We start from the raw sequence: 12,016 nt of genomic DNA on the forward strand, positions 1-12,016 counted from the left end.
TAAGGGGGTGATTATGATTAAATGGGGTCCTAAGGATATGACCCTAATCCAGAAAGGATATGACCCTAATCCAGACTGGTGTTGAAGAGGAAGAGACACGAGGAGGGTGCAGACGTGGAGAAAAGGCCACGTGAGGACACAGCGAGAAGACGGCCATCTGCACGTCAAGGAGAGAGGCATCAGGAGAAACCAACTCTGCCAACATCTTGACATTGGACTTCCAGCCTCCAGAATTGTGAGAAAATTAATTTCTGCTGTTTAAGCCACCCAGTCTGTGGTATTTGGTGATGACAGTCATAAGCAGACTAAGACAGTGGTCTTGGAGTCTTTAGAGAAGATACAATTGGCTGGGCGCAGTGGCTCACGCCTATAATCCCAACACTTTGGGAGGCCGAGGCGGGTGGATCACCTGAGGTTGGGAGTTCAAGACCAGCCTGACTAACATGGTGAAACCCCATCTCAACTAAAAATACAAAATTAGCCTGGCGTGGTGGTGCATACCTATAATCCCAGCTACTTGAGAGGCTGAGGCAGGAGAATCGCTTGAACCCAGGAGGTGGAGGTTGCAGTGAGCCAAGATAGCACCATTGCACTCCAGCCTGGACAACAAGAGTGAAACTGTCTCCAAAAAAATCTACTTATTTTTGGTTTTTGTCCTCTCTTAAAATTATTTGATTTGTGGCATCCTGGATACTCCATCCCACCCTGCTCTATGCTTTCCTCCCTGGGTAGAAGTTTGGAAAGGGGAAAGGACATGTTTTTAAGTCCCTGTGATGTTTAATTTTATGCGTCAACTTGACTTGGCCACAAAGTACCCAACATTCATTGGTCGAACATTATTCTGGGTGTGTTTGTGAGGGTGTTTCTGGGAGATAAACATATGAATCAGCAGACCATGAAAAACAGATGGCCCTCCTTAATGTGGAGAGGCCTTAGCCAACCAACTGAAGAACAGAATAGAACAAAGAGGCTGAGAAACTGGGAACTTCTACCTGCCTGACTGTTGAGCTAGGACATTGGTCTTCTGCCCTTGCACTAGAACTTTCACCAGCAGCTCTCCTGGGTCTCAGGCCTTGACTCAGACTGAAACCTCATCTTCAGCTCCCTGGGTCTCAGGCTTCAGACAGACTGGAACCACACCACCAGCTCTCGTGGGTCTCAGGCTTCAGACTCAGTCTGGAACCACGTCTTCAGCTGTCCTCGGTCTCAGGCTTCAGACAGACTGGAACCACACCACCAGCTCTCGTGGGTCTCAGGCTTCAGACAGACTGGAACCACACCATCAGCTGTCCTCGGTCTCAGGCTTCAGACAGACTGGAACCACACCACCAGCTCTCGTGGGTCTCAGGCTTCAGACTCAGTCTGGAACCACGTCTTCAGCTCCCTGGGTCTCAGGCTTCAGACTCAGACTGGAACCACATCTTCAGCTCCCTGGGTCTCAGGCTTCAGACTCAGACTGGAACCACGTCTTCAGCTCTCCTGGGTCTCAGGCTTCAGACAGACTGGAACCACACCACCAGCTCTCGTGGGTCTCAGGCTTCAGACTCAGTCTGGAACCACGTCTTCAGCTGTCCTCGGTCTCAGGCTTCAGACAGACTGGAACCACACCACCAGCTCTTGTGGGTCTCAGGCTTCAGACTCAGTCTGGAACCACGTCTTCAGCTGTCCTCGGTCTCAGGCTTCAGACAGACTGGAACCACACCACCAGCTCTCCTGGGTCTCAGGCTTCAGACAGACTGGAACCACACCACCAGCTCTCGTGGGTCTCAGGCTTCAGACTCAGTCTGGAACCATGTCTTCAGCTGTCCTCGGTCTCAGGCTTCAGACAGACTGGAACCACACCACCAGCTCTCCTGGGTCTCAGGATTCAGACAGACTGGAACCACACCATCAGCTGTCCTCGGTCTCAGGCTTCAGACAGGCTGGAACCACACCATCAGCTGTCCTCGGTCTCAGGCTTCAGACAGACTGGAACCACGTCTTCAGCTGTCCTCGGTCTCAGGCTTCAGACAGGCTGGAACCACACCATCAGCTGTCCTCGGTCTCAGGCTTCAGACAGACTGGAACCACATCTTCAGCTGTCCTCGGTCTCAGGCTTCAGACAGACTGGAACCACACCATCAGCTCTCCTCGGTCTCAGGCTTCAGACAGACTGGAACCACATCTTCAGATGTCCTCGGTCTCAGGCTTGAGACAGACTGGAACCACACCATCAGCTCTCCTGGGTCTCAGGCTTCAGACAGACTGGAACCACACCATCAGCTCTCCTCGGTCTCAGGCTTCAGACAGACTGGAACCACACCATCAGCTCTCCTGGGTCTCCAGCATGCCCACCACAGGTCCTGGGTTTCTTAGCCCCTATAATTGCATGGGCCAATTCCCTATAACTCTCTAGATATCACCTATTGGTTCCGTTTCTCTGGAGAACCCTAGTACAGTCCCCTTTTTGCAGATGAGAAACTAAAGTGAAGCCTAGGCTGTTTATGAGAAAGCAACCACCCATATGATTTAGGCTTTTTAAAGAAATTACCCACATCTACTGCATTCCAGTTACTATGTGTGAGTGAAGTTCTTCTTGTATGAATTTTAATGCTATGGGGCCATATAACCAAATATAATAATTACAGTTATGGCCTAAATAGTTGAGCCACATTCATTAGAGCAGGATGTAAGATAATCACCCAGAAAAAGACTCTTGGTGATATTCATTATCTGTCCAATATTCCCCAACACTGAGCACTTTCTATATGCCAAACACTGTAATGGCTTTTACTCCTCACAACAAACCTCTGAAGTTAAATTTTTATTATCCCCATTTTAAAATGAAGCATCAGAAACATAGAAACATTAACTCTCATTGCTGATCACATAATTGGTAAGACCTAGAGCTGGGCTATGCCTTCAGAGAGTCCGACTCCAGAGCAGAGCTCAACTGGATCTGGACGGGCAAATCTTACATAGAGAGGCTTGTCCTTGTTCTCTTAGGTTAGACTTGAGAGTTCCAATATCCAGGATGCTGCTCTGGGATAGTGGGTGTTACAGATGGAGGTCACCATGTTCGGGGAGCCTGGAAGCCCAGAGGATAAGACACAAGAAAGATCTGTTCATTTCCAGGCACCCCACTGCTGGGGTGAGCCCATGAAGTCTAGAGACCAAACGATATCTTACCATTAGATTATCTAGATTCAAGTACTTGTCCTATGTATTTAACTTTGGTTAGCCCCAAGCACCTTATATACATTCACCCGTGTGTCTCAGATGCTGCAAGGGATTAAGGGAAGTTGAGGGTGAACCATTTTGGCTGCAGGATCACAAACAAAGTGGCTGTCCTTTAAGGTTTACATGGCTTGATTACAGCCGTAATCAAGAGATCACCAAAGCGGAGGTGAAGCGTGGGACAAATTCCCTTGGGAGGGGTGGACCTTTAAGCCAACATCAGGCAGATGCAAAGAACTCAGCAGAAACAGGAGGCAGTGAGAACAAGAGGCAGTGAGCACTGGGAGCGGGAGTCAGTGATAGACCGTGCAGAGAACACTGAGGCTAGGAACTCAGGAAAACTCACCTCCTGCAAACAGGAGGAAAGGCCACCCTGTGACACCCAAGGCTCTGTCACAGATGGATAACCACCTTCTTCCGCTACCAGCTCCTAAAAGAGCACCCAAAGGGCCGGGTGCGATGGCTCACGCCTGTAATCCCAACACTTTGGAAGGCCAAGGCAGGCAGACCACCTGAGGTTGGGAGTTCGAGACCAGCCTGACCAACATGGAGAAATCCTGTCTCTACTAAAAATACAAAAATTAGCCAGGCGTGGTGGCGCATGCCTCTAATCCCAGCTACTTGGGAGGCTAAGGCAGGAGAATCACTTGAACCTGGGAGGTGAAGGTTGTGGTGAGCTGAGATCATGCCATGCTATTGCACTCCAGCCTGGACAACAAGAGCAAAACTCTGTCTTTAAAAAAAAAAAAAGCAGACCCTGTGTGGGTCTGTGTGGGATAGATTAGAAAAGATGAAGCCATCGGTCATCACCTCCTGCTTTTGGTATTGTGTAGATGGTTAACTCTTCCCCTTTCTGGACATCTCTCTCCTATCCAACACTGAAACAATTGGTTGAATAGTCTCATTTTTTCCAATCACTTCATATATTGCTATGAGTATTGCAAAGTACCCAGTCTTTCTGGACCACGTCCTGGCAGTATGTTGCAAGAGCAGAAAAACAGATCTCTATCAATGGTGTAGATCCACTTTCAAAAAGTAGCCCAAGAAAAAAACCCAGAAAGAAAACAACACTGCTATCGTCTTAACTGTCCTACTCAGCCCTCGGTGATCTCACAGCATTTTCATATGCAATCTGTTTAGAGATTTGTTATTCACAATAGCAAAAAGGTGGTGGTGGTGCATGTGGGTGTTGACCGGGCTGGGCCAAGAAGCCTCCTCCGGGTGGGCTGCCAGGCTCTCACTGTGGCTGTGGCTCTGGCTCTGTATGGGACCGAGACGGGGCTGAGCTGCCCGGGCTGTGGGTAGGGTGGAGGGCCACCAGCCAAAGGACACTTGGAGGAATCGAGCTTCGTGCTGTCCTTCTCTTCTGCCTCTGATACAGAATTTGATGCTGTGACTGGATATTCAGTAGATGTTATCATGGATGACATGTTCCGGTTATTATAGAGAAATTTGTGGACAAGTACTACCAGGAGTTTGAAGACATGGAAGAAAATCAACTCACCTCACGCCTACTTTTTGATAAATAATATTTGTACATATTATTGAAAGAGATGTGACATTTTGTTACATGCATAGAATGTATAGTGATCAACTCAGGGTATCCAGGATATCCATCACCTTGAGTATTTCTCATTTCTATGTGTTGAGAACATTTCAAATCCTTTCTTCTGTCTATTTTGAAACATATAATACAGTGTTAACAATGGTCACCCTATTCTGCTATCAAGCATTAGAACTCACTCCTTCTATCTATGTTTGTGTGCATCAAGCCACCTCTTCATCCCACATACACACTCTGCCAAGCCTCTAGTAATTGTCATTCTACTCTCTACCTCCATGAGATCAACTTTCACATGCCTATTTTTTTTTTTTTTTTTTTTTTTGAGATGCAGTCTTGCACTGTCACCCAGGCTGGAGTGCAGTGGCACAATCTCAACTCACTGCAACCTCCACCTCCCAGGTTCAAGCGATTCTGCTGCCTCAGCCTCCCAAGTAGCTGGGATTACAGGCACGTGCCACCATGCCCAGCTAATTTTTTGTATTTTTAGTAGAGATGGGGTTTCACCATGTTGGCCAGGCTGGTCTCGAACTCCTGACCTCACGATTCACCTGCCTCAGCCTCCCAAAGTGCTGCAATTACAGGTATGAGCCACCACGCCTGGCTACATGCCTATTTTTACTAAATGTATTTACTTGACAGAAAAGTGTCCTGAAGGACAGCTGCTGGAGCAGATTGCTGGATTTGGCACAGTCACCTTCACAATATTAGGCACCATAAAGATGAAGGGGCTGGTGCCCTTCATCAAACAGAATTTGATGCTGTCGTTGGATATTTAGTAGACATTATCATGGATGACATGTTCCGGTTATTATAGAGAAATTTTGTGAACAAGTACTACCAGGAGTACTTGCTGCCATAGGCTGGGGACTAGACCTAAGCGATAGTTAGCGGTGACTTTGTTGAGCAAATCATCTTCTATGCCAGCTTCCCTGAACAAGCTGTGGCACTAGGTCCCACCTCCAGGCAATGAAGAGGATCATCCTGGATGTCACCAGCCCACTGGTTTGGAGAGGCTGCAGCTATTGAGGACAGAACAACACATCTTGGAAAGACTGACTGTTCAGCAGCTCACCATTCATGGTAAGTACTAAGGATCAAAAACAAATGGCTTGACGTGTTTCTCCAGAAACACCTTCTTGTGTTTAGTAACCCTGGTACTCCTCCCATCTCTCAGGTGCTTTTGAATCAGACTGCTCTGGGGCAAACCCATGCCCGGCATTCCAGCTGGGGCCCTTCCACCAGCAGGCATTCGGTGTGTCAACAGTGTGGAATAAGCCGCTATCATGAATTCTCTTTGTCCCAGCAGCTTTGGCATGAACTTTTTTTTTTTTTTTTTTAAATGAGGAGACGCACATTTTAGTGATTTTCCTTGTGAAATTGCAAAGACTAGAAGAAAGTTAGACACTGACATATCCATACCTGAATCTCTACCCACTCCATCTCACCCACCACCTGCTTCACAAACTTCCTACCCAACCACCTAAGATGAGCTTTCTGGGCATTCTCTCTCCTCAGCCATCACCTGCCGTGATGTGTCACCCTCACATCACGCCAGGCATTGTCATCGAATTCTCCATTCACTGGTCCTCAATAGCTTCAAAGGCCCCAGACCTCAGGTTAATGACCAAGGAGATTGCATCATCCATCAGAGAGCTGACTTGCCCATGTGCAGGATGAGGCCATTGTAATGTCAGGTCTTAAAAGACAGGGTGATCTCATCACTGCTGCTCTGGTTCGGGTTTTGACATAGGTCATTGAGAAGCTACTAGGAGCCTTGGAAGGTGGCCACATTCTTTTCTTGATCCTGGGCATTAGGGAAGGGTCCATACAGGTGGTCATACTTAGGCTGTGTCTTGAAGTGTAAGAATCACTTTCTGCAGCAGTGCTCCAGCCTCCAATGAGGGTGCCACATGCTCCTCCTCGCTACTCTCCAGCAAGCAGTTGAGGGCAAAGGGCCAGAGGAAGGTCAAAATCAGCGTGAGTCTTCTCATGCACTCATAGCTCTTTTTCACGTAGGTCAGTTTCAGTCCTTCAACCTCAGCGGGGTTTTTGACTGGGACTGTTATCTAGGGTGTTACTCAAACCAGCTGCCTGTCTTGAGGTTTCTGAATCTCCCACGATCAAAGCTAGTCTTGGCTGTGGGAATCAACTGAAAGAGATGTCCTTTAGCTAAAACCTACATGTGAAAATCAGTCCCTAGTTCTATATTTGAATCTTTGGGTCAAAAAGTCTTCTGTGGATCCTGATACAGTCCCACTGTTTCTAGAAGTCTCTTTAAAGCATTATTTTTGGAAAAATACTTTTATAGATGAACCCTCAGCCTAACCTGGTGGATATGATGTTGAGAATTCCATGATTATCTGCTTAAAGATCAGAGTATCTGTGTGCCTTTTAGTTGTTAGTGCTGTGAAGGCAAAAATGCCCTCTAAGTCGGAGATCATTCCTGTCGTATGGGGTATCAGCGAGTGTAGACCATGTGCTGGAAACAGACTAAAAGCTATCCTCTTCTTCCAGCATATTAACTGTGTTTGTGCATGTTTGCCGAAAATCCTTTCCATATAGATCATTTTCATTTAATCTTATTACCTATTCAGCTTCCAACGTTATCACTTCCTTACTATATGCATTTGTTTCCTAGGACTGCTGTTAACAAATTGCCACAAATGTATGGCTTAAAACCACAAAAATTTATTCTCTCACAGCTCTGAAGGCCAGAAGTCAGCCAAGGCCTCTGCCTCTGAAGGCTACAGGCAAGATTCCTTCCTTGTTTCTTCCAGCTTCTGCTGGCTCTAGGTGTTCCCTGGCCTGCAACAGCATCACTCCAATGCCTGCCTCAATCTTTGCTTGACCGTCTTCTGTACCTCTGTGTCTTCTCTGCCAAGGATGCATGTCATTGAATTTAGGACCCACCCTAATCCAGGATGGGTTTGTTAGGTTCTCTGGGACAGGTCGGGACTCTGCAATTTCTTCTTCCTGTCAAAATCTTTCCACCGAGATGGTGTTCCACTCATCATCTCAGCCTGCGTAGGAAGTAATAAATACCTTTGCTGGTCGTCTACCTGCTTTGGTTTGGTACCATTGGTAGCATATTACTGACCAGAAAATATGTACATCACATCTCTAGAAAGAAGAAAAACATAGCAGTTTAATTCCCAATGTGTACCTTTGATTTTTTAAGTAAAAGTAAGAATCTGTACTGACTTTTCACTTGGTTATTCTGGTTTTAAAGTTGGAGCCACAAACTATGTGTTTTTCTATAATGATATGTTGCTTACTAAATACTTTTGGACCATGAGGTATATTTGAGGTAAATGAGGTACACTTGAGGTATTTTGCAAGAACCGTCTTTTTTTTTTTCAAGTTAGAAAGAGCTGGCCGGGCATGGTGGCTCACGCCTGTAATCCCAGCACTTTGGGAGGCTGAGGAGGGCAGATCACCTGAGATCAGGAGTTTGAGAACAGCCTGGCCAAAATAGTGAAACCTTGTCTCTACTGAAAATATAAAATTAGCTGGGCGTGGTGGCGCATGCCTGTCATACTGGCTACTCGGGAGGCTGAGGCAGGAGAATTGCTTGAACCTGGGAGGCGGAGCTCGCAGTGAGCCAAGATTGCACCATTGCACTCCAGCCTAGGCAACAAGATTGAACTCCATCTCAAAAATAATAATAATAATAAAAAGTAGAAAGAGCTGAAATGGTCAACATAGAAATAAGAAGGAACACTGCATGGTTACTAACATGGATTAGTGGATTGAATTTTGGCCCCCTAAAGATATGTTTACCTAAAATCTCAGAATGTGATATTATTTGGAATAATGTAATTATCGATTACATTATAGATGGATAATGATATATATATATAATGTAATTATAGAAGGTAATAATTACCTTATTCCAAATAATCGAGGACCTCAAGACGTAACTGAGGACCTCAAGATGAGATCATCCTGGATTAGGGTGGGTCCTAAATTCAATGACATGCATCCTTGGCAGAGAAGACACAGAGGTACAGAAGACGGTCAAGCAAAGATTGAGGCAGGCATTGGAGTGATGCTGTTGCAGGCCAGGGAACACCTAGAGCCAGCAGAAGCTGGAAGAAACAAGGAAGGAATCTTGCCTGCAGCCTTCAGAGGCAGAGGCCTTGGCTGACTTCTGGCCTTCAGAGCCATGAGAGAATAAATTTCTGTGGTTTTAAGCCATACATTTGTGGCAATTTGTTAACAGCAGTCCTAGGAAACAAATGCATATAGTAAGGAAGTGATAACGTTGGAAGCTGAATAGGTAATAAGATTAAATGAAAAAGAATGCCAAACTCAAAGTGGTAGATATATGCTTACAATAAGCACATATGAATGTATTTTGAAGGGAAGATATCGACTTTTATTTTCATGGGGTGTTTTTAGTAAGGTTGCTTGAATGAATAGAAAGCGTTTCATGTATACTATAAGTAGCATGGACTGTTACACAAAACTGAAAAGAAGTCCAGTCATCCCACGTGGCAGCAGAGCCATACTAGGACCCAGGCTATTTTTCACTCTGGTCAATTTGATTTTTTGGTTTTGACCCCAGCAATATGCACTCACAAATCCATTTTTTTAATTCCAGTACCCACCCAAATCCTACCCATCTGCACCTTTTTCCCTGGGCTGGACTCTTGCCTGTCCTTCAGAGTAGATTCCCACCTTCCGGTCCACAAATCTCCAGCCTTTGTTTTCAGTTACACAGAACATTCCCTCACAAACTCTACTACCTTTCCATTCACCAGCCCCCACCTTCCTCTTCCTGCAAATCTTCCTCTTCCTTACCACTAAAAGGTAAGGCAGACACCATGTCATTTTTTGGTCTAATACCTGATTATTTTAGACAACCCAGAGAAAGGGTTGATTTGCAGTTGCCTATATAATTGTATGCACAGTTCTCTATCAGACCATTTAAATCTAACTTAATCCAACTAAATGTGCCTATATGCAGACATCAATATCTATTTAACTTATTTCATGCATCTATTTTAAATAGTTTTAATCTATTTTATATTTATTATGCAGTATTTTCATTACTCCATTGCATATGTATATATTTTATATATATGTGTATATGTATACATACACACATACACATATGTGTATCACTTAATACTTTTCTAAGTTTTTCTTATAGACTTTTACTCATTTTATACAATAATATTATAAAGAAAATGATGGAGGTAATTTTTTTCTTTTTCCTTTTTTTTCTTTTTTTTTTTTTGAGACGGAGTCTCACTCTGTCTCCCAGACTGGAGTGCAGTGGCAGGATCTCAGCTCACTGCAACCTCTACCTCCTGGGTTCCACAGATTCTCCTGCCTCAGCCTCCTCCTGAATAGCTGGGATTACAGGTGTGTACCACCACACCCAGCTAATTTTTGTATTTTTAGTAGAGGTGGGGTTTCATCATGGTGGCCAGGCTGGTCTCAGCCTCCCAAAGTGCTGGAATTACAGGCATGAGCCACTGCACCCAGCCAAGGAAGGCAATTTTTGTCCCCATCTTGGAGGTGAGAAAAATTGGACCCAAGAAGATTAAATGATTTATACAATGTTATAGGGCAAATTAGTAACAGAGCCAGAACCAAACCAGTTCGATCCTATATCCAGGAAGCCATATATTTATACTTTTCTTGTGTGTATGTGTGGGACAGAGTCTCACTCTGTCGCCCAGGCTGGAGTGCAGTGGCTCGATCTCGGCTCACTGCAAGCTGTGCCTCCTGGGTTTGAGCAATTTTTGTGCCTCAGCCTCCCAAGTAGCTGGGATTATAGGTGCATGCCACCACACCCAACTGATTTTTAGATTTTTTTTTTTTTTTTTTTTTTTGAGACAGAGTCTTGCTTTGTCACCCAGGCTGGAGTGCCGTGGCACAATCTCAGCTCACTGCAAGCTCCGCCTCCCAGATTCACGCCATTCTCCTGCCTCAGCCTCCTGAATAGCAGGGACTGCAGGCACCCGCCACCATGCCTGGCTAATTTTTTTTTTTTTTTTTTTTTTTTTAGCAGAGATGGGGTTTCACCATGTTAGCCAGGATGGTCTCAATCTCCTAACCTCATGATCTGCCTGCCTCGGCCTCCCAAAGTGCTGGGATTACAGACGTGAGCCACCGTGCCCGGCCAATTTTTAGAATTTTTGAAGAGATGGGCTTTCATCATGTTGGCCAGGCTGGTCTCAAACTCCTGGCCTCATGATCCACCTGCCTTGGCCTCATGATCCACCTTCCTTGGTCACCCAAAGTGGTGGGATTATGGGCGTGGGCCACTGCACCTGGCCTCTAGAAGGCTATATTATAATTACATTAATTACATATTGTCCTTTATTATCATCAAAATCATGCCACCTCTTTGAAAAATAAAAAAATCATCCGGGTGTGGTGGCTCATGCCTATAATCCCAGCACTTTGGGAGGTCAAGATGGGAGGATCACTTGAGGCAACTTCAACACCAGCCTGGTCAGTGTAGTAAGACCCTATCTCTATATTTTTTATAAGAAAAAAAAAGCAAGGAATAAAACAGAGTACATAATATACTACAATTTTTTTTTATAAAAAAGAGAAACTAGGATCTATATCCATATTGATTTTGCATTGGTGGAAAAAAATCTGGAAGAATAAATTTAAAACTAATGACCATGGCCAGGCACGGTGGCTCACGCCTGTAACCCCAGCACTTTGGGAGGCCGAGGCAGGTGGATCATGAGGTCAGGAAATTGAGACCATCCTGGCTAACATGGTGAAACCCCATCACAATTAAAAATAGAAAAAATGGCCGGGCGCGGTGGCTCAAGCCTGTAATCCCAGCATTTTGGGAGGCCAAGATGGGTGGATCACGAGGTCAGGAGATCGAGACCATCCTGGCTAACCCGGTGAAACCCCGTCTCTACTAAAACATACAAAAAACTAGCCGGGCGAGGTGGTGGGCGCCTGTAATACCAGCTACTCGGGAGGCTGAGGCAAGAGAATGGTCTAAACCCGGGAGGCGGAGCTTGCAGTGAGCTGAGATCCGGCCACTGCACTCCAGGCTGGGCGACAGAGCGAGACTCCGTCTCAAAAAAAAAACAAAAAACAAAAACAAAACAAACAGACAAACAAAAACCAAACTAATGGCCGCGGCTGCCACTGGGGTGGGTGAACTTACTAAATGAAGAGATGGGAGGTGATATGGTTTGGCTCTGTGTCCCCACTCAAATCTCATCTCCACATGTTGTAATCCCCACATGT

At 45.5% G+C, this 12,016-nt stretch overlaps 1 protein-coding gene across 1 annotated transcript in view; it reads right to left on the reverse strand.

Annotated features, from left to right (window-relative positions):
- Positions 1–2,788: 2,788 nt before the first annotated feature.
- PEX26 (peroxisomal biogenesis factor 26) overlaps positions 2,789–12,016 on the reverse strand; it is a 30,103-nt gene continuing 20,875 nt past the window's right edge. The window contains exon 6 of the mRNA XM_077948610.1: positions 2,789–3,067. Coding sequence (XP_077804736.1) covers positions 2,982–3,067 — 86 coding nt within the window. The 3' untranslated portion in view covers positions 2,789–2,981. The remainder of the gene's footprint in view (positions 3,068–12,016) is intronic.

Source organism: Macaca mulatta, chromosome 10 (assembly GCF_049350105.2).
Source record: "Macaca mulatta isolate MMU2019108-1 chromosome 10, T2T-MMU8v2.0, whole genome shotgun sequence".
Lineage (NCBI taxonomy): Eukaryota > Metazoa > Chordata > Mammalia > Primates > Cercopithecidae > Macaca > Macaca mulatta.